The sequence below is a fragment of the Sylvia atricapilla genome, chromosome Z (assembly GCF_009819655.1).
Source record: "Sylvia atricapilla isolate bSylAtr1 chromosome Z, bSylAtr1.pri, whole genome shotgun sequence".
NCBI classification, from domain to species: Eukaryota; Metazoa; Chordata; class Aves; order Passeriformes; family Sylviidae; genus Sylvia; species Sylvia atricapilla.
The window spans coordinates 34554968-34578963 of record NC_089174.1 but is presented as its reverse complement, the minus strand read 5'-3'; the positions used below and the strand labels follow the sequence as shown (position 1 = coordinate 34578963).

Here is a 23996-nt window from a genome sequence, read left to right as displayed (position 1 = left end):
GCACAGTTAGGACATAGTTCCTATTTTGCAACTCAACAGATAAAAAGTAGGAAGTAAATAAGACTTCAAAAAATCTTATTTTTTTGAATCAGAGACTCAGCCTACATCCTCAGCTTAATATCAAGCCCTAGTCAGAACAACCAAACAATCAAGAATTTAGTTTCCTGAGGCAGTCTTGAAGTTCCTAAATAACTCTTATCTGAAAGAGATAAAAAGTAGAGCTGTGAAAATGCATTACCACTGATGGCATGGTGCTCTTGCTGCCTGGTGGAATAAGCACACGGAGGTCTGGTTTACGGTTGTTCATTCCCAAATTCATTGGAGGTGGAGATTTTGCTTGCATATTTTTGTTCAAGTTGCCAGGTGAGACCAGCAGACCTGGTGAGTTGCGGGGGTTGCCATATCCATTTCCTGTTAATGTAAAAAAAGAGGCAAAAAAAAAAAAAAAAGAGAGAGAAGTTTGATGAAGTCCACCGTATCTTTTAAGCCCTTCTAAAATTTTGAAATCAAAAACTGATGGTGGATATCTATGTCATGTATCTTCATAGGAAAATACAACATGTGCCATGTTTGGAACAACTGGTCTTCAAATGCTTTCTCTCATGGCTGATGACATCTCACTGATGTGCCAAAATTAACTCAATTTTGTTTACAGCACTTTGGTATACAGCACAATATACTGTGCCCTTGTAGCAGCCAACATCTGACATTGGCTTACAAGAATCAGGAAAGTCAGATAATTTAAGGGCACAAAAACTGTCAAAGCCATTTCATATTTTCTTGACAACTATAGAAGTTTTTGCCTTTCCTGACTCAGCCCTTTGTAGCTCATGATTTTGTTTTGCTTTTAAACAAAGGATGAGTATGGCAAGACTGTAATTTCCATGAAAGGCGGGGGGAGGACCAGAAGGATTCATGAATTCTTTTGGCTCTTTTTTGCTACACTGCTTGGACCTGGTTCTGTAAAGTTATTGGGAGCAAGATCATAACCTTATTTGGAAAACACAACTATATCTTTCATCTTCATCTCTCTTCTGCAGGCCACAGGAACAATTCTGACAAGCAAACGCTTCCTTTATCTTTTTCAGAAAGCATGTTCTTCTCACACCACATTGCATTGACAATTATGTGTCCATAAGGTTACTGACCTACCATTCCACTATTTCTTTCACCTGATTTCACCTCTTACCCATATAAAATATAGCGAAAAAAATGACTTTTTAGCATAATCTTGAAATTCTGTTAACAAAATCTCAAGAGAGGTACAGAAACTGCCCAGTCATAGAGAGGGAATAGCATGAAAATTAGAAGGGAAAGAGAAAACTGTCATGGGTAAATACCAAGAAACAAATGCTAGGGAAGACTCTTCTTCTGGGCTGAGTTTTGTTCACGAGCTGCAACACACAGCCTAGAATTTGTATGAGAAGATAAGCTAATCATTGTGGCAGAGCTGTCTGGGTCAGAAACCCTGGACCTCCAAATTTCCTTTGTAGTCCCAAAGCAAGTGAAGGCCACGGTATCTTACATACCACCCCCTCCTCCACAAAGTCAAATGGGGTTTATAGCCCTAAAGAACATAAATGGATTATGAAACTAAATTTGATAATGTCTATGAGGTAGGCATAAAAATGACAATACGTGACAGTGATTTGCTCCTCTGGTTAGGATAATGAAGTGTGTGAAGCATGACTAAGATTTTCAAGATTTTAATCCTCAAATGCACCAGCTACTTGTATTTATCAAATCAGCAAATCCATGGAAATAAAATCTGTCAAAGGTCATTAAATATAAAAACAACACTTCAGGCTTTGGAAGACCCTTAACTGTAAACACTAGGATTATGGCATATGAAAATTATAAAAACTACTTGAATTTTGTATTTGGCAGGTACCTTTAGTAGCTGATCTTGTCTGGCTTGTTTTTTCTCATGATTTTTATTATCATGATCTCCAAGCCTTTGCAATATGATGAAAATTTAAGAACACCGAGATCACTTCTAATATTCTGTATTAAAATGACTTTCAAGATTTTGCACTAAAATATTTTTCATAGTTAGTCTTGTTGTTTATTTCCGTAATAACATCATACAATTAGGAAAACAAAATCAGCTACTGAAATGTATTTTAGACTTATCAAGCAAACTCAGCAGAGTACCATCAAAAGTTTTCCATTTTTTACCATTAGGTTTTTTTTCTCAGAATGAACAATTGTTCTCAACATAGATGAGTTTCTTATTATGCTCAAATGAATGCTATGTGTTACTACAGGCGGTGAAATTAGAAGTGACATTTTGAATATACAGCAGTATTTTCTACCAGAAACCACACTGCATTTTAAAGAAGCTCATCTTTTACAAACTGAACACTGAAAAACAGTGCATGAAATGATAAACAGAAACTGAAGCAAAAGTAAGGTTTCTCTGGTGTCAGTTTCATGCAGGAGGTATTCTACCAGCAGGATGTAAAACTGCCTGTGACATTTGTCATATGACAAGGATTTGCTCAGAGAGTGGCAATAGAACAGTTTGAATCAGTTTTTTTCAGTTCTACAGTACAGGACCTAAGATACATAGCAAAACAGAATGCACTGTACTCTGTATGTTTGTTTCTAGTTGTGATATTTGCAGAATAAATCACCTTACAAGAAAGAATTCCCATTTCCTAAGTAAGATTTGCTTAATATTATATAGTATTAAACATTAGGAGAAAGAGTGCTTCTGTATAAAGCTTTATTTTTCAGAAACATTCACCTGAAATTTACTGATGTAAAACAGTTTGAACAGTGATTACACTTATATTTTAAAAACATCAAATTCTTTTTAAGAACTATTGCAATCTTTTCTTTGCCAGCAGATTTCTGCTGTTCATGGCATATTATGCCTGCTAGCATTTTGGAGCCATGTAATAACAGTTCCTCTCTCCAGTACCAAACTGTTATTCTTTTGGTATAATGAGGGTTCAGGAATGTAAGATTGTGGACCTTAAACCAATAATACAGAAACCCATCATTTGGAAATCAGTGATGAATGCATGCATGTGGTTTAAAGTCAAGAAAAGTCTGCATGTAAACCAGCTCTTTAAACTGTATCCTTTTAACTCAAGAGGCTGCGGCCTGCTCTGAGGCAGCTGTCCCACCTTCAGATAAATTCACTAAAGAGAATGGCCTCATTTACATTCAGAGGCAAAACCAATATATAAGACTTCTAATGTACAAATTAAATCTTCCTTCACGCTCTACTTTAAAATTACACTTTGTCTGGACAATTATCAATTTAGATGTGACCGTATGCAGAACATCTCATTCAGCTATCCACCTGAAAGCACAAAAATTACATGTTTTATATGAACAGATTTCCTGATTATAGATCATAAGAAAATGAAAACCAGATGGATTTTAGAGCAAGTTGGCTTTACATTTTTATTTGGTAAAAGCCATGTTTTTTATGGAATAGAACATTTTTAAACATTACAAATGTATTCTGTGAGGCATAATGAAAATAGAGAAAATAAAAACAGTGGATGCACAAATTTTAAAGGGCATATGTCAACATTTGTAAATTTACAGCATTTTTAATTCAACAAGTTTTCAGAAAAAATATTTTTGCTTGTATTGTTTGCTGTTCTGACTTATGAGAGTAAAAATATTTTATGCAGAAGAGAGCTTGTTCCTAGATGGAGCTAGTGGAGCAGCACGTGCCATGAAATGCAGTGCCAGACTTTGTATTTAAACTAATGGCAGAATGTAAAGACAAATGCTTTTTGGGCACAGAACACTCCTCTTGGGCTTGCTCTCACATTTTGCATTTAGGCACATGTGCCACTGACTGTAGAACAAATTCCGTCCAAATACAAGCTCCATTATTAATCTCTGTAATATCACTTTTCAAAAAACTTAGAAAAGTTATTTTTGTGCACTGATAGATATTCAGTCAAGAATAATTATTTTTAAAAAATAATTTAACAATTAAGAACTACAATTTTAACTGTGTTACAAGTTCATGTAATACCATCTTTAACATCTTAGTCTTAAATTTTAAGATTTTAAGGCACAAGCTTTATCAGGACAGAGTAGAGAGCAAAGTTTACTTCTCTCCTTTCATCCCCTCTTAATAACTCCTGTAAAGGAGTTTTGGTCATTGATATTACAGAAGCTGCAATTCTTACTATTCTCAGAATTAGGACAATAAATCTATACCAAGAATTTAAACCAGGAAACTTTCTACATGTTAAGGTAACACAAATGAGAAAATAATATCTTTTTTCTTTATCTCTCAACATTCTTGAACATCATTTTAATAATTCAAAGTTTTCAAGTCTTGAACAACTGGAAAATTTTAGGATTTCTTGAACATTTTAAACTATGTTCCTTTTTTTTTCCCCTCTTTTGTGATTTCAAATATATATACTGAATGAAAAATCTTCTATGGTAGTCTAACCAACTAAAGCAGAAGAACTAAAAAAAAGATACCAAATTTTTATGTTCTTTATTTGATCTCTCATTTGCTTAATGTAATGCTTTTCACTGACCATATAGGTTGAGAATTTACAAGATCTTTGGGAACCTGGCATTAATTTTAGTAGAAAATTAACTTTCATATTCTTGAAGGAGTCTTAATAAATACTAATGCTCATTTCAAGTTTCCAGTAAGTTCATGCTTTTACTTGTGAAAACTTTCATATATCTTCCAAAATGCATGCGTACTTTGGATTTCATGAAGGATTTCTGCTTCTTATTTGGTTATATTAAATGCGTATCTCATATATATGACATTTTGACTGATCACCAAGCCTCTCAAAAAGAATTTAAAATACAGAACTGATATATATTTAAACATGACAGTAAACTATTCCACAAATTATCTCCACTTCAAAATATATGCATATGTATGAAAGAATCAATAGAAATTTTGTTAAATTTGTACCCAGTTTTTTACTGTTCACTCAGGGTTTTTTTCTCCTATTTTCTGGAGGAATGGTAAGTGTTCTTAATAGTAATTAAAAAGTTATGAGAAGTTTTCTTTCCTCTCTTACATCTTATTTTTTGGTGGGTGTCTTTTTTTGGTGTTGGTTTTGGTGGGTTTGGTGTGGTTTTTTTTTTTTTTTTTTATTCACGTTGAAACAGGCTATGGTTTATTACTCAAATTTAAAAGATACCAACAACAAAGAACTAATTCTAAAGAAGCTGTACTGTTGTTCATCTAAAAATAATTTTAAAAAGAGGTAACTGAAAGTTCTTACTCATAGGTCACATTTCACAGCACACAGCTGTTGCTAACTACAAATGGGAGAAGAAAACCAATCTGCTGCTACCCCCATCCAGAAAAAAGGAACTCTTTGCTCAAAAATAACTGCTCATTCCCACTAGACTCAAGTAATGGAGCTTCTTTACTGAATTACATGGAGCCAACTCATACGGATATGGTATAAAAAACCTAATGACTTTGTGTGGAAGAGTTCTCAAACATCCTGTGAAAATATTAGCTACCTTTTTGTGGGGGCTGAAACAGGATGGCAGCTCAGAAAACACACAGACTTTTGGAAAAATGGGAGGACATTTAGAAGAAAACTATCTCAACAACTCTTTTTTAGTTTTAAAACTAAACACTTAGAAATATATGGTAGAGATTTCTACGTAAACAGAAGTCTAAGTCATTTCTCTCTATCTCACCCATTCTTGCCATGTAGGTTCTATAACTGTCAATGGGAACTTGCTCTTTAAGTCTAAAAGGATGAAAAGGGCTCTGATGGCACTACAGTTGTCCTGTGTGTAGGATGAAAGACCATGAGGACAGAAAACTGACCTGCGCATCACACCTCATGCAGACACTTCACTGCTGAGTCAAGTGCATGGCAAGCTAACCTCATCACCAGCACTGCGGTTTTGTTTTATTGCTATAATAAGACCGGTATTTAAATGTTTCTAAATTAGTACTTCCCATAAGTATTCTCCCACTTCAGGAGTTCACATCTTAACAAAATAAATGTAAGGGTGGCATCTGACTGTTTGAATTAGCCTGTGGCTACCCACACAAGCAACTGTGTGAAACCTTTCAAAACAATTCCCATTGCAATTAGTCTTCCCAAGTGGCAGGTAGATATTTCAGCACATGAACTCCCTCCCTGCAACCCTTGGAAATAGGTGTGTATATCATAGACAAAGAAGATCCGTGGTATGTTAAATTACAACAGTTATGCACTGAGAGAAAGGGGAATGTGCTTTCTTCTTCCTCCTCTTTTATTTCTTTTAACCTTCTTTTTTTTAACTCAGGAAAGAAACAGAGCAATAGATAATCCAAATCAAGGTCCTGTTCATGTTTTTTAGTCTTGCACTACAATTACTATTGCTAGCATGCTTACAATATAATGTCCAATCACATGATCTGCTTTCATAACTATTTAATGGCATCTCATTTCAGAAAGATCACACAGCTCTCATGCAGAAACTACTTTTCCGATATCTTTATTTCTGATTGTATTGATTAATTTATTTCAATTTTCACTATTTGGTTTCAACACTTTTATCAGTAGTTATGCTCTTTTCAGAACCCATATATTTCACATTTTCTTGTTTTGATTGAAGATTCAGTGAGTCAAAACAGTGACTAAGTTGAAACTATTGAGAAAAATCACTTAATTATACTGTGGTCTTCAGTTTTGTGTTTTATAAATATTACATGTCTGTAGTTTAATAAGTGGGCACTGCACTATGAGCAACAGGAATATATTCCTGTTTCACAGTTTTGTAAGGTCCAAACAAAATATTAGGGATCAGAGAGTCATCATCCTTACTATGGTAAAAAAAGGTGTCTTACCATGGTAAAAACAGGTCTCCTGCCCCTACCACTGCTGTTGTACCTACTACCATGAGGACCTGGCATAGTGCAATGTCCCTAACCTTCCATAGTGCTCCCTCGTCCTTCTTGCTTGACATTTGCAAATGTTAAGTCCATGTTCTGCGCTAAGAATGCACTGGTCTTCCACAGTAAGGTGTAGTCTAATAGGAGAGGTCAGTGTCAAGTGACGAGGTGGTTGTCTGAAATTCACCTTGCACCACAGCTTTTCCAAAAAATCTTGCAGTTACTGGCACAGCCCTGATCTCTTAGCATATGAACAATCCATATGTGGCCTTCCCGTGAGATCTGAGATAACCACCTACCTTAAACATGTTTTCAGGATGTAACTGTGCTCTTATAATTATGCTAGTTGAAAAGATGCTCCATTCTAGTCCTGGTTATGAAAAATTTTGTTGTTGTTGTTGTTTTTGTTTGGTTTTTTTGGCGTTTTTTTGGTTTTTGTTTCTGGGATTTTTTTTTTGTTTTAACATTGTAATGATTGAGGGGAAAAAAAAGCAACACCAGAATATGACTTACATCAAAGAGAAAACTATATTGCTGAAAAATCCACTACTTTCTGAAGATATATAGGACAAAATTACACGCCTGGGAAGATGAGAGAACTTATCTATTTTGACTGCCAGAAAGAGACTTTTGACAGATCATGGCACAGAATCACAGAATGGTTTGCATTGGAAAAACTTTAGGATGCCCAGATCTAAACCCCCTTCTAAGGGCAGGGACATCTTCTGCTAGAGGTTACTCAAAACTCCATCCAAGGTGGAATTGAGCACATCCAGGGATAGGGCACCCACAGATTCTCTGGGCAGCCTGTGCCAGAACCTTACAATCCCTAGTCAATAATTCTGTCTGAATACCTAATCTAAATCTGCCCTGTTTCAGTTTGAAGCCATGACCACTTTGTCAATCATCTGCTTTCAACAAGTTACTTGCAGATGACAAATGCTTTTCTTTCTGAGCAGTTTGAAATCAGATTTTTTGAGGAAACTTCTTTTCAGTGAAAAATATTTCAAGACAAGTACAATTTCAATTATAAATGGGATGCCTTATTTGAAAAGATAACTAACCCATCCCTGTTTCCTTTGACTTCTATTACTGAGATACTGCTCCAGCTGTTAGGAAAGGAAAAATCACCTTGTAAGAGATTTGGAAAACAAATGGAACTGTTGGATTCAATATCTTGATTGGTGAATCACGTTAAAAGTTAAAGGGTAGGGATCATGTTAAGTTAATAATGTCAGGAACATCCATGTGGGGATGCAGTCACAGCTTCAGGAGGTTAAAAGCATTTCTTGTTTTCTTTCTCACAGCAAAGTCATTGCTGCAGTCCAGACCCGAGAGGCATCAGCTGTCCCTTTCAGGACTCAGGACAGGCAAGAAATTCAGGTATTTTCTACTTTGCAATGCCTTTTTCTATTTTTTGAATTTGAACAAGAATATATAATGCAGTGTGCAACAGAAGACTGTGTTGTGTCTTAGTGAGCAAGAATGCAGACAGAAAAAACACTGAAATCCCTGCATCATTTAAAGAAAGTATAAAATTCCCCCAGACTTCACTACAAAAGGGATTTTATCTAAATAACTCAAATTAGTCTTGAGGAACATTTGAAACTTCTTGTAACAGAGGAAGTCAATCATGCCTGTCTTTACGATCTCATTTACAAAGAACCAGTTTGTATGAATCACTTAATTGTTCATTACATGTGAACTTTCCTTTTCAAACCTTTCAAGCTGTCTTTTTATAAATACAAATATTGAGACATTGTTATTAAAGAGATGAAGAGAGAGAGAATAACTAAATAAATTATTAAGTCAACACTTACAAAACTGGTGGAAACCTGATAAAGACCAAATTTTTACAGATTTTCATTGATCTCTACTGAGAATGGGCTTGAATGGATCTCTTCTTTTGTAAGAGGTCACATGAGTTAGCTGAAGACAGACACATCCAATATTTGAATATGACACCCATTGCAAGATTTAAAAAAAAAATTATATGAACAGCAGCATCCAGCCTTTAAGACTTAATCTCAATGTTTCACTGATGTGACTTCCACGTGTTATTTGTTACATGGAATTAGAGTTGGAGAGGCCTGTGTTGACTGCCAACATAGATATGAAATTCAGTAGATAGACTATTTCCTCCAGACTGTGTATTAGACCTATCAAACAAGTTCTAGTGTTCTGCCTGCTTTGACAAAACCTCCTACCTTTAGCTACTTCCCTTAAAACAATGAAGATAAAAAGTGTGTATCTATCTTTTTAATCTATCTATTTATCTATCCATCCATCCAACCAACCAACCATCTATTTATCTACATATGTATATAGATATATATTCCTCTTATATGGAGAAAACCTTGGAAGAGGAACTTAAAGGCATACTACAAGTGGAAAAGGAAAACCAGAGCAGTCACATTTTTCATTTCTTATCCCTTTCCACGGTTTTAAGTCAATATGCCAATTTATGAATTCTTATTGTTTGTATTTGGCACTATTGCATCACAAACTCTTTTATGAATGACTGTGTGTCCTTTCTTTTGTACTGTGAGATTCCTTGGACAGGAACTATTTTTTACTTCTGTACCACATTTTGCCCAGCCTTTGGATCAGAAGTCTGTTGGTTATTGTACTCATTAAATTAATAAGGGACAGACAAAAACTGATCATGTTCTCCCTGCTAAACCTAGTTACTGCCTTACTAACAGGTTGCCCATAAACTGTGGTTTGAGAAATATTTCTCCAAGCTCATTTGTTTATTTAAAATGTTACACACTGGTAGTCCAAGAATTACCTTCTCTTGACTATACCAAGCATGATTTCAGGGTCGAGTGAAGAATATTTATGCAACATTTAAATATCTTTTTAAAAAAATAAAACTAATTTGTTTATTTATATTTGTAAATATAGTCTTTAATGCAGCTAGATATCTTTGAAATCCTTGCTTATTTTTGGTACTGCTGGTCAGCTTAATTGGGCAGATTGGGCATCTTTTTACTAAACCATTCTTTGAGGATATACCATCCAGATTGCCTCTACCCTGAGGGAATATAAATTAAAAATTGCTACTATCGCACATATTCCCATGTGGCTTGAAATACTAGTAGAATATATAATACATTCACCCACAGTCAGCACACCACCCAGAAAAGGAAAAAGAGAAAGCACTAGAAAATTATGATACTGGATGGCACTTCAGGACCTCAGCCTTCAAAAGATGAGAAGGGAATTGTTGGCCTGGGGCTAATTTCCAGAAGGAAAAGACTTGCTGCTGATTTATAGGTAAACACAGGGTTCAGTCATTAAAAAACATGGGATAAATTTTTCAAAATAAAATGCTGATATATTCAGTTTCTAGTGCTTTATAGTGATAGGTTTGAGGGTAGTTTGAAGATGTTAGGTTGAAAGACAGCAAGTTCCTCTGACAGCATTTGTAGAGCCCCAAGAACTTTTGAATAACTTTCTCCTTTAGTTTAATATTAATGTCAAGATGGGACAGTGCAGAAATCAAATAGAGAAACAAATTACAGAAATAAACAGTTGAAGTAAGTATATATTTTATTGTACCCATCATGGATATAAAACTTGATATGGAAATTTTTTTTTTGGTTTCATTATTTATAGTTGTTTTAAATCTATAGAAATGCTGTTGGTTTAAATGGGCTCATTCCATTCAAAGGAAAACTATTATAAAATACAAAATGTCTTTCACTGAAAACCATACAATAGGAAAAATAGAATTCAGTCTTAAAGTAAAACTCACTCTCAAAATCAAAAGTTCAAAGTACAGATGCAAAGAAAGACATCCCCCAATAGTGTTCTATTTTAAAACTTAAAAAATACTTTATAAACTTCAGTTTTGTATTAAACTTTTAACATAAACAATAAGCCACTGAATAAAATTGAGTTCAGATAATTGATAGTACTAAAATTTCACAGACATTATTTATTTCTATTGAAATTACCTTTAGGTGGTTTTGTTAAAGACTACAGTTTCTTGAAGTTAAAAGAACTTCACCTAGTGGGTTATGTAAACAGGTAAATATATCACTTAGCCTTCATATTAGTTATGGAGTAAACTAAAATGGGTTTAGAGCATGCCTATAAGGGTCCAAAAAGTTCTTGTTCTGTCTTTTAATCAAAATCCTCTATTTTGAGAAAATAGTGCCAAAGACATTGCTGTATTTATAATTTAGCAATAATACTAAATGTGAAGTTCACTCCAATTTTGTTGGCAGTTGCTACTACTACGTTATAGATACTACTCAATATATGTTTGGCTGAGAACAGATTTACTCTTAAAAATCTGAAACAATCTTTGTTTACTTTAAAAATACCATACATAGTAATTAGTTGTGTAATATAATAAAGAAGTCATCAGCTTTCTGAGTTCTATTTATGTTTTGAATTGACTCCCATGGTAAATTGTGAATGATTCCAGGGTTATTACTTGAAATAATCCAAATCAATGAAATATCACGCTTCTTAAAACACAATCTTAAATAATTAATTTCCATTTCTGATATTGCAGTAATAATGTAATTTATTTTGATGTAATATATTGAAGTAGTGCAGAAACTGAGGTCTGGTGTTATTAAAAAAAAAGTAGTTTCATTTTATAATGTCAGAAATGAAACTGTTCAGACTATTCTTCTTGGAGCATATTATTTTGAATATATGCTATTTTTTGACATTGTGGAAAAATGCAAATTCAGAAGGTTCTAATTTGGCCAGAAATATGAACCCAAACATGATCATGCTACCAGCTTCTCAGATGCCAAATAGAAGAAAACACAGAGGTTTTTGTTTCTTGTGAAAAATTATGAACAAAGAGAACTTTTGATGTTTATTCTTCTGCACCCTAAAGAAAGATGCCTGTCCAAAATAGCGCCATTGTAGAATGATGCAACTAAGACAGAGGATTCAACCCTATAGTGACCTTTCCATCTTCCTTCAGCCCTTTATCTAACTCTTCCTACTGTTCTGCTTTGAAGAGATTTAGAAAACACTTATTTAATGATGTTTAAAGATTTTATTGTCCAATAAAGAACAAAGACTATTCCTGTAATTAAATATTTATGATGCGTTCTTAGTAATGTCCCTCATGTATATGCCTCTCAAATCAATTGCTTACTCCAAAGTTACACTGCTTGAGAGCTTAATGCAAATCCTTAATTTTTGATTAAGGATAATCAAACCATTGTCTTCCTATGCTTATGTATGTTTTTAATATATTTCCAACTCCCCCCTTCCCCATATTTAGAAAGAATATAAATTTTCAGCTGGTGTAGTGATATACAGATTTTATTAAGTACAAGGATTGTTATGAGAAATGCACATGCAGATGAATTTTAATTTTAGTATGCCCCTGTTTTAAAAGAAAACACTGCCTTCTTTACTAATTGCTTTTCAGCGTCTATTTAAAGGAACGGGAGGCCAGTAACGAGGTGATGATATTTTTAAATGAGCCAGGAGAGGGAGCCCCTTAATAGGGAGATCGATTCCTATGGCAGTCCCTCTGCCGCTGTTCCTGAAGTTCTGCTCAAGCTTAAAAGTAAGATGAAGTGCGAACACTACCTAATGAATCTTTCTTTAGCTCTGTTTCACAGGATAACAGGAGACTATGAACAAAAATATAATTTTCTGTCACATTTTCTTTTTTTTCCCCGAAAACAAAGGAGACTGATAGTGAAGTTTCCATGGTCTGCCTTCCCTACTCCAAAATTAATACAAAGCCACTCCTCAAAGCTTTATCATGTCTTTAAAGTGCCTTTCTGGTACAGTGCTGTGCAGCTCTAATTGTACTATGCATGCATCAAACAAACATCTGTGACTCATCTATGTGTGAAAATAAAAGGGGAGTGGAGGTCCCTAATGCAGGCTGAGAATAGACAGGGGAGAAAAAAATCCAAACCACTATATCCAAAATTTCTTTACAAGTAATTTTAACAGACAATATTGTAATTACCATTTATATCAGCCTTGATTCATAGTGCACAAAATGGATCTTCCAACTATTTTTTCCATACAATTCTTTCTGAGAGCAGTTACCCCAGCAAAATACCATGCTTTACCACTCAGTTGTTTTCTGTGAACATACGTTCTCAAACTGCAGAAGCAATTTTGACATTGTCTTTTGTAATCTGTATTTTTCATAATGCAGAATTGCTGATATTGCTAACAAATCACTGAGGTTACTGAGCAAAGGGAACTACTTTGACAACATTGCTTTGATAACACAGACCTCAGCAAGTAGAGCTCTCATTAGTTCTAAGGGAGCAGGACCAAAGGGCTTATCTTTTTATCTGCCTGGGTATTTTGAAAATCCTTCACCTGTTGTGTATTAAAGCAGTTAAGCAAATACATATAACAGAACTTAATTGTTATTTAAGTAAATGCTAACAGATTTTGCTAACTAGCAATGATCTTAGAGCAGGGGTTTGAAATACAATTTACACACAGTACATTGAAATATAACAAGCAACTCACTATTGAAATGATTATTCAAGCTTAAATTCAAAAAATGAAACCCCAATTCCGATCAAGTCAATGTAAACCTTCCAAGAACGCAAAAAGGGTCAGCGCTTCTGACACTGACTCCACTAGGAGTTTTTCTTGAACAAGGCAAAGCAATGTTCCCAAAAGTTTTTATGAAAAGGCTTTAATGTGAAGGAAACCAGACATTTGTTACTGTGGAATTTGTTGAGGTGCAAGATTTTTGATGCTGCTGGAAAACAAGCCTCTTTCTGCTAATAAGAGAAGCACAAATATCAGTGAACTCTCCACAACCCAGCTGAGGGAATTAAAAAAAATACTAACCAGTTTTTACTATCCCCCCTCTAAAAGGGAGCTATTTTAAAAATCAGCTTTTGAAGTAAGTCCTTTATTCACTTGGAAAAATAAATATAAATTCTCTTCTCTTTACCTGCACTGGTGCCTGCACCGGTTGTGAGGTCCCCACCCATCAGGCCACCTAAGGGGTTGAAATGAAATGCTGTAAATGAGCACAATAAATTACAACATTCAAAAATCCAAAATATTTTCTCTACCTTCAATCAGCCTGCTGTAGTATGCACCATTTCTTTCTTCTGACTTCAACAGGCAGTTGAATCTGACCCATAATTACAAAATCATGATGTTTAGTGTTACCTGTATGAGACACTTGCCTTCCAATGACAAACAAAATACGGAGTACCCATAATTTCCTTTTTTTAGTTTCATACTTCCACAGCATATGAAAAATTATGTTTGAAAGTTATGTATAGTAGTCCTTCATTTGAAAACTATCTTTAGTTGAAGGCTAGTCAGAAAAGCAAAGGATTGGGAGGAGGAGGCCAAAGATTCCTGGAGAAGAATGTAACTCATTATATATATATATATATATGTATATTTGTATATATATACATTTTATTTTCCTTTGCCTTTCACAGACATTCACAGTAAGGATTTTTAAAACATCTCTTTGCACTTGGAGATCTCAAATGATTCTTTGAACCTGGTGTACTTAAGGATCTTGATGGTGCTGGAGCCAGACAGATTGAAACAACCTAATCCCTATTTATCCTATTCAGAGAGGAGCTCTAATCATCACCAGAACAAAGCACAACTCCTTGCTATGTAAAGTACTGAAGTACAGAGCTCAACTAACATTAACTCATCAAGGAACTTGTCAATGAATCAATAAAAATAAATTCTGCCTTTACCCCTTAGACTGATTATTTCAGTAATGAGTGTTCTAATTTGCTTGCTTCAAATTGTTTGCTTTGGCTACATTTTCTCCTCTGCTTTATGGCATAGTGAGTACTTGCATGGATTAAGCAGATAAGCTGCCTTTTTATGAAAGAGCACATTGTCTGCCCCTCTGTCTTCTATGACTTCACTGATTTCCTTCAATCTTGGTCAATAATCAGCTAGTGGGGTTTTTTGTGTGTATTTTTTTTCCTCTTTTGATTTTTCAGTGGAGCAATTTTGGACAAACTCTAATTACTATAAAAAATAGAGTTCTTTTTTCTTGGAGTACAGTTTAAAGTGACCCCAGGCATGCAAGAAGCAGACCGTAGTGCATTTGAAGGGATGGAATTGAGCAGAACCTACCTGTGTTACCTGCACTTGGAGGCCGATGTGTCACACCAGGAGACATGCTATTCCTTTGCAAAGAAGGATGAGCCAGTGGTAAAAGATTGGGGTTTCCCAGTGAGCTGACTGGGTTGCTGTATACCAAACTGTTGTGGTTGGACACTGGGATGGAAACTGGCATCTCAAAGTTTGGTGGTGGAACAGCCTGTACAAGCAAAAAAGGAAAACAAATATGAGAATAGCACAAAAGTGAAACAGCCTCCAAGTACAGTTACTCTATATTTAGTTCAAATATTTTGTACTTGGTGGTTAAAATATTTGTGCTTGTCCCTTTCCCCTAACACTCAAGGGAAGAGTTTCAAAAGAACTACCAAGGCTTTAAAACATGATTTTTCAAAACTAATTCTATCTTCCTTTAATGCAGCTTGCACATTTGTTTTGTAAGAATTGGAAAGATTTTTTTTCCATTTTTTCTTGTTTGAAACAAACCTGTGCCTAATGCAGCATAATTTTCTATTTCTTTTATTCTATGAAGTCATAATTGTTCACTTGTCATATGTTAATCTAGTGTCATAGATTACTGCAAGATCAAGGTTGCATGACAATGGTGACTTCATTTCATGGAAAAAAATTGGAAGGGACAGTATAGAAAAGGTAAGGCTTTAATTTCAGCTTTTGTTGCTTTAGCAGCCAAAATTACCCCAAGTCACATAAAAGACATCAACACAGTAAATCACTTTTTTTCTGAGTTTCTATCTCAGCTTGGAAGGGCTTAAAAAAAGTAAAGTTCTCCTCAGGGACAGCTAAAAACTCCAAGAAATTTAAATACACACTAGCCTGTGTGGGATTTTTTGTGGGGGGCTGGAGGTGGTGTTTAGTGATGCCTTTTCAATATCCTGTTTTCATACCTAAAGGCAAGATTTTCTCCTGAGTCACTTCCTTTGGCAGAAATGCTTTTCAAAAAAAAACCCCAAAAACCCCTAAGTAGTGCACCAATAGAGGTTGTGAGGAGATGCCTTTTGGTCTTAGAAAGAAGCTCAGTTCAGGTTTTTTGGTTGGTTGTGTGTTTGTTCATTGGGTTTCTCAGGTAGCAATCACTTCAATTTCTGTAAAAGTTATGACTACATTAGAAATCCATAATTAATTTATTTGTTTTTAAAACATTAATTTCTTGTCTTTTTGATCAGAAAAACCTTTTCAGAATTACCTGACAGCATTTTAAGTATTCAATATGTGAATACAGACCAAGTATACCTCAATTTCCAAATTAGAAATCTTATAAGCTTCAAGAGTTTAAACACATCAAAAAATTTCTTTAAAGTAGCTTGGTAACATATTCTAAGGGAGGAAATCAAAAGCTTTCATTTTATTGTTGGCAGCTGATAGTACTGGTATATTTTCAAGGACCTAGGATGAATACACAGAGAGCTGGACCTATCAACTCCTTGTCAGGCAACCGAGGCAGCCTGATCTTGTGCTACCCATGTTTCTTCTCTGGCTGGAGCTGTTGGTCATGCCCTGTGTATTACAGCACTATCCATCAAATTACAGTTATCTCTTTAGGCTCATTTTTTTCTTTCCTTTCTTGGTCCTCCTAGGGACAGAGAAAATTTTACTCTAAATATAGAGGAATAATTTTGTCTAACCACTGAAACACAGAGCAGGATTTTCAGGGTACGATGATAAGGATACTTTACACAAATGCTTTTGAATTATTTTGAGGTGTTAATCTGGCTCTGATAGCCTCTCTGTAGCCTGTGCCCTCCTTTTTGTGAGAGATGGCCATACCAACAGTAGCTGGGTAGCACTCCTCAGCCTGGGGCACACTTGGGAATTTGCTTCCTTTTGCTGAGAAGCTGAAGCACACTCCAAGAGCTGTATTTTTCATAGAGCTGGTTGATTTAAGTAGAGTAGGAAAGGAAGGTGAGGTGTTTTGGGAATCCAGATGTTCTACATCTAATCTACAGATATTAGAATCTACATATATTTTGCACCCTTATGACTCAGGTCTGGGCTCCTTGGAAATCGGGTCACACAGCATAATCTGTAAAATTTTATCAGATTGAAGGTATATTTTGAAGCAAGTCATTATTTTTACTGGCCACAGAAGGACCCAAAATGTTCCTAAATCCCACGTTAATCAGAAGTGCATGACTATTCATGGAGCTTGAAGTTGGCTGCTGCTGCTAATTCATACCTTTTCAAAAGGTTTTAGCCAGTGAATTTACTGTGGATAGTGGATGTGATCAGCTCTCCATGTTTCTATCCCAATTACAGCCTGATGTGAGACATGAATAAATTAGCATGGAGTTTCTGGTTATTGCAACAACCAGGGCTGTGATGGAGTTCTCTCCACCACGTGGCGGCTTTGAGCCCATGGTCCTACCTAATTGAGTGCCAGTCCATGTTGCATTGACTGTCATCCACAGGAGAGCACTTTGCATAAGGTTTACTTTACCCTGTGTCACAAGAGGTATGAAACCAACCCTCCGAGTCTGGGTGGAGACTATTATTGCCTCTATTTTCTTAATATCTTTTCCTAACCTAAATTTCTATTATCTTTACTAAAACACCAGTACAAATGCAAAACTGAAGGTCTTGCCACAATTCTAAAAGTTTGTTTGCTTTAGCCACTATGGTCTTCCTGCTGTATTCAAACCAAACTGTTCAAGATTCTTCTTTTTCTACATTTGTACAGCATGTAAGAGCTCCAATCTTGGTTGCTCTTTGGGTTGCCAGTCTAACTAGTGATGTGAAACTGTTACTTGGCTTTAATTTTGTAATTTAAAAATAAAAATTTTTAAAGTAGTTGAATTACTTGTTTAATTTCTGTACTAAGAGTTTAGTTTTCATCGCTTTGCCTGCTATCTGGATTTACTTCTCTGTTAACAGACCACTTCCTAAGATATTTTATCAGGGAAAGTCAGTTAAAACTGACTAAAAGTCCGCTTTTCAGCACAATATGCTATATCTGAAATACAGTAGTTTTTCTTTCTTCTTTTCCACAGTTAGAAGTTAGAGAGAAAAGTTTGACTGGATAAACATCAGTATTAAACACTACATCTCTAGCTACAGTTTTCTTTGTTTGTCTAACTTTAATAAAGTATTACATGTTCCTCACCAAGAACTGCAATGTCCTGCAGATTCTCTAGTTGTTCCTGGTGGTAAGCCATGGTTCATATTGACTCCATTTCAGCCTGATGGATATTAAAGTTCTGATGCACTCATGTAATATCTCTGTTAGTAAGAACTAGGGAGAAACTGGAGCCATCTGGGGCCACAGGATAGTTCATGTCCATAGCATTAAGCTTTCTCAACCTCAAAAAAATCATGACTACATATAGACTGATAATTGGGAATTGTTTCTGGCCTGGACTAACAACCATATAAAACTAGGAAATTGTCTGGGAGAATGTTATTTTGCATCAAAAGGTGTCAAAAGCCTGCTGGGGACTGTTCAAAGAATTCACCTCAGAGATAGGCACACTTAACACTGCTTCAATTTGTTTTTTTCTTTTTTGCTAATTCTAATATAGACAAAGCCTGCCATGTGTATAAAGTTTGCCACATTTTGACTTTTCCCCCCCTCCCTTTGTTTTTTCTCCTTTGGACACTGCTGCCAAGGAGGGCAGATGGCTCACCAGAGATGGTACTGCCAGTGTACAGCACACAGTGTTAGATCCTCACTCAACAAGCTGTGGTATATGATGCCAAACAAAGTGTTGGACACTCAACCCCCTTGGAACTTAATGGATCAAATATTCTGTGTTAAATATTGGTTTTATCCCTCCCATGTTCAACCAGGCCTTCATTTATTTAGAGACAGAGATACTTATAGCTTCCTTCTAGTGGATTATTTCTGTCTCCTCTGCTTTCATCACTCTTATGAAATTTGCAAATAAATGTCTAATTATTATCAGATGGTTTAGAACAATATGAATAGTCATCCCCAGAAAATTATCTGAGGAAAGATTATTTGGCTCTAGCTGTTAGGAGCAAAAACCAATGTTGTTTTCATTTGGCAGCAACTTTTTTATGTTACAAGACCAGGCAGAGGCAATGCATTGTTTTATATATTCTATAAGTAGTGATTTAGAGACTTGACTTCATGATTAATTTTTTTTTTCCTTCTCCCCAGTTTTCTTGGCTACCTTTGATGATCACAAGTAAATGAATATATCTTCCTTGACTTAACTATTCTGTTCTGTGCCATTAGGAATACTACTGTATAAAATATATAATATTTACATATAAAACCAGATAGTTACAAATTTCCATTATGTACTAGTTGTGATCTCTATCTTGCCCATTACATCTTGGCTTACACCAAGAGAAGGAGTTTTTGTTGCATTAGCAGAGAATGTCTACTGTTTCTTCCTATTGTGGTAAGCAGCTTGATGGAAGACACAGATCCTGAGCTCTGCACGTGATGTATTCAGAGAATGACTATTCTGTCTTACATGAGCAAATGTTAACATTTTGCTGTTCTGTGTCTCTGTAGCATCTCTGAAGTAATCGCACAAAAAATAATACACTGCACCTCATAACATCCCGAAAGGTAGGAAGTTATATCCCAAATCACCAATTATTTGCTGATGTAGGACTATATTTGACATCAAAAAATTATATTTAATGAAAGCAACCAGAGGGAAATTCCATTAATTTTGGGAAAACAAAGCTCCTATACCATGCTCAGATTACCTGGTTTCCAAATCTTATACATTTCCTGAGTTTACAGAAAAGAAAAATTCCGCAAATGTTTATGGAGATAAAGAAAGAGATAGAACTCACTACTACAAGAACAAAGTTTTTTTCCAAGGGATATTTTTTTTATGTCTTAAGATTTCAGATGATTTTAACATGACCTGTTTTGTTAGGAAATAAAAGAAACAGGTAGCATGATATAAACAGAGTTTCTGAAGGATCATGCCAAATTAATTTTTAAGGCAGAAAAGTAGATGGGTGAAATTCTGTCAGTTTGATTTGAAAAAGCCAAAAGTCATCCTTGAAAAAGAAACAGCATGAAAAAAAGACAATTGGTGAGATTTTAATGTGAAAAAGGGTTAAGCATTCTGGCTTATAATAGTCTTCCTAAATGCTGCAGTCATCATTTGTCAAACTGAGTTGCATCCTGAGAAACCAAATTCACAGTGACAGCTTTAGAGCTTTTCTGTTCTGAGAAAAATAGCTTTCCAAAAGAAGCAAATAAAAAGAGAGCTAAAAAAATTTGAATACATCTGTATTCCTCCCTGATATTCTACATGCTTGTTGGGCACCCTTAGCCAGTAATTTTAAATATGATTTTACAAATTCAGTGCCTTTCTGGTGTCTGGGAAAGTATTATTTAGTCTCCTTATGCTTTTCCAAGATATTTTTGGCTTGATGTAGGAACTCCTTCAAATTTTAATTACCTAAAGTGAAAAATGAGATTTAATGGAAAGAACACTTAGAGGGCTTAAGACAGAATCTGATCCTCCTTAAGAGGCCTCCTCCACCATCCTCATCTTAGGCGTCTGATTTTGTATGTGCAGTTGACTAACAATTCAGAAGACACTACACATTCTGGGTATCCAGACAAGGTTTTTGGTAGATAACCTTTGGTAGATACAACTTTGTACGGAAATGACAAATGAACACATACAAACCACCTCCTGTCTTTTAGAAATAAGCAGTTACCTATGCAAATTCAAACACTTCTTTAGATCTGAGCAAATACTGGGTTTCCTACTTTGTTTTTCCATAGACACTTGAAAACCAACCAAATATAACCTCCAAACCTCCATATTGTTTTTGTTGTCTTTATAAATGTAATATCAAACATAATGACCAAGTATTCATCCTTTGTATGTCTTGTGCAAACAAAACAGCACATGCGGAGTTATTTCTCTTAGATATCTGGCAAGGCATATGACTGTTAGAAATTTTGACTTGGTTAAAACAAAATTTAGCTCGTGTTAAAGCATTAAAGTAATGCTGATGAGGTCAAAGCAAATTCTCTGATAAAGCTGTAAAATCACCCCAACACACAAACATGTTTGAGTCCTGCCATTAAGCTCTCATGCAGTCTGTTTCTCTGCAGGGAGCAAGTAGCTGTAACCCTTCAGTGCTGCAACTGAGTTTAGCAGAGACAATGGAGAATTGAAGTTAATCACACTAAACGTGCTAATTACTATGTATAAAGGAATTTCAGTCCTACATCACTTTTCTCTATCACCACAGAAAGTATTCTGTGGATTTGTTAGCCTGCCCACAAGGAAAGATTTCCACTATTATTTCTTAAGTATAATTTGGGCAAGCAGTGTGGTAAAACACTTCTGTAAATCAAGTGAATATAGTTCATATATGTATATTTCACTTCCTTCTGTAGGTTTCACCCATAATGGGCTTTGTCTGTGTGTCAGAGTTAGAGACTTGAATGAAAAATATGCTGTGTGAAATTTTCTGACCACAGTGTTTAGTTATAAATTTGGCTATTAAATTCTCTTTCTAGCTGAATTTGTTTCCTTAAGAAGCCAGAACTGAAAGGGTTATGGTTTGTTACTGCAGCAGTTATCAGAAGACAGCCATCTAACCTTTGGTACTTACAGGTATTTTATGGCTCTTGATCATATTATCAAATTCTTCATTAATTTTTTTGTATTTTTCTTCAGTGCGTGGGGTGAGAGCATAAGAGGAGTCAGGATCAGGGCTTTCACAACCTTTGTTTTCTTTCTTGTGCAATGCCTGCCAGGTTCAGAGAAATATCAGAAAGTAAAAAAAAAAATGAAAAGGAGCTCAGAGTACTTACACATAATCTTTGCCTGCTGATCATTAGATCAATATCTTCATTAAGTTTTCTGTACTTGTCCTCAGACTCAGGGCTGTGACCTACTGAATCGTCTGCATCAGGGTCTGGACTGTCACAGCCATTAAGTCCTTTCTTTCTCAATGTCTGAAATACACAATTTGTAAAGTTCAATCCTTGACACGGGCTGCAAGAAAGACTCAGCAGTGTTAAAGAAACACAAACTGCTCATCATAGAAAAGTTTTACATTATGCTTTAAGGAAAGAAAGTGACTAATGATCCACCACACTGATGCTGCAGGTTTTCAATTATGAGTGCCAATGAGGACCATACAAGACCTCTTTCTTCTGAAGCTGGAACCAATCAATAAAGAATGAATCTGGAAACCAACGAAGTGGCTATGCTAGTATCTCCCGTGCCTTATGATCCCCATATCCCACGTCATTAGGGGCTTAAGCTAAACGCAGAATGCAATTTATTTTAACATAAAGCAAACTTAACATATTTACCTATACTGTTTACAGTGGAATACATTGATGTTGGTCTTTTAAGGTGAGGAAGATGCAGGAGGAGCAAATGGAAAAAGAATTGAACCTGCAACAAATTTAGGAGTCCATTTCTTCAAGAGGAAGAATAATTACCCAAATTGAATTCAAGGAATTACTTTAGCAATGTTGTTCCTAAGCCTATGCTTTTGATAGGACAGGAGGGAGGACTGAGTTGATAATATGGCTATGAAATAACAATGAAGAGCTTCTAGACAGTGTTTACATTTTATTGACTACACTTATAGTGCCATAAATGCACAGGGCTGAAGCTCAATGCACAGGAAAAGCACTGCTAAACCAGATGCTTAGTAAAAAGTCAAAATTGAAACCTGAAAGAATTTCAGGTTCAGCTACTGAAATACTCACAACCATGATTATCATCACTAAGATAGAAGATTTGCAAAATCTTCAAACAAGAATGAAATCAATAGCTCGCAATTCAGAACAGTTGTTTGGCATCAAAAAGGTTTTAACTGATCAACTGTTACAGAACACCAAAGAACAGCCATAGGCTATATTAAGGTAAAAGAATATGGGAAGAAAGTGTGGACTCCTGAAGTACAAGCAGTAGTACATAAAGCAAATATATTCACAATTTGTCATATTTAGCTTTAAGGATCTCTCACTCAAAAACTCTTCGAAGTCCACTTGGCTGTCTACAAAATTTTTAAGTCAGTTTCCAGTCCATTCTGTGTTGAAACCTGGCTAAGCAATCTCAATTACAATGAAAATATCACATATTTTGTGTGTTAATAAGTGGCCAATTCATGCTGTTTATCAGTGTGGGATACTCTGGTCTCTTTTTGCCGTCTCAGAATGGTTGTGTATCCACTTTTATTCCACTTCAGGAATAGTAAATTTCATAATTATTTTCTTTATGAGGATGTTCAGCTTACTGCTGTTACTACCCTTAAGTATTATAATGTTTCGTGTTGTCATACTGTTGAAAACCCCCTGAACCTTCTATTTTCATCAACTAAGCAAAGTGATGGTGATCAGCTCTATGAGATCTGAGCCTTCCAATCTCACATTGTAGAGCTCTGAAAGAGATGTAGGCAACTGTGAAAGACCGGCTCAATGTAGATCTTTCTTTTCAAACTTCATAACTATAGAGACTTCAACTCAATTCCATGAGCTACTTCTGAAAAACCAACAAAATTATAATCCATTAGAATAAAAACTTGAGATGATAAAACAACCTGAATAATTCCCTACACCTTTTCCACTCCTACTTCTTGCTCTTTTATCTTTCAAATGTAAAATGTTCAGTTAGCAGAACAGGCATAATTGTACCTGATATCTACTGCTAGTAGCTTGAAACAAGCCAGTTAGAAAGAGGGTTTTGCAATCAGCTGCTGTCCAATAAACTTAGTAGACACAACAAGATATACTAAAAACAAAATGTCTCATTGCAATCTCAACTAACATTCTTCTCTTCATATAAGGACAAAACAGTTGTCCTCTGAATATATAAAAGTTCTGTTTCAAGACTAGATCAGGCTGTCCAGCCATGAAACCAAGATCAGCACACTTGGTACCATTTCCTGAGCTCATATGATTCACTGATGGAGTCGTGCTGATTCCTACGGAGTCCTATGAGGACTGATGTGGATGTGAGCTGGACAAAATGGCTTCTTCAACTTCAGGCTCTGAGATGACAGACAAAAAGAAATACGAAAAGAGAACAGGAGAAAGGCTTTGTAGCCTCTTTGAATCTTTTATCCTCGCATCATT

At 35.4% G+C, this 23996-nt stretch overlaps 1 protein-coding gene across 12 annotated transcripts in view; it reads right to left on the bottom strand.

The window, feature by feature from the left end:
* Positions 1–23996, bottom strand: part of MEF2C (myocyte enhancer factor 2C) — a 132220-nt gene that overhangs the window by 14429 nt on the left and 93795 nt on the right. For 9 of the 12 annotated variants that reach the window (XM_066338799.1, XM_066338808.1, XM_066338801.1 and 6 more), the window contains 4 exons: positions 21717–21860; positions 14948–15134; positions 13779–13826; positions 239–411 (listed from right to left, as the gene is read on the bottom strand). In XM_066338799.1, coding sequence (XP_066194896.1) covers positions 239–411; positions 13779–13826; positions 14948–15134; positions 21717–21860 — 552 coding nt within the window. Of the gene's footprint in view, positions 1–238; positions 412–13778; positions 13827–14947; positions 15135–21514; positions 21653–21716; positions 21861–23996 lie in introns of all 12 variants that reach the window. The other 3 variants (XM_066338807.1, XM_066338809.1, XM_066338810.1) reach the window with 2 other exon arrangements.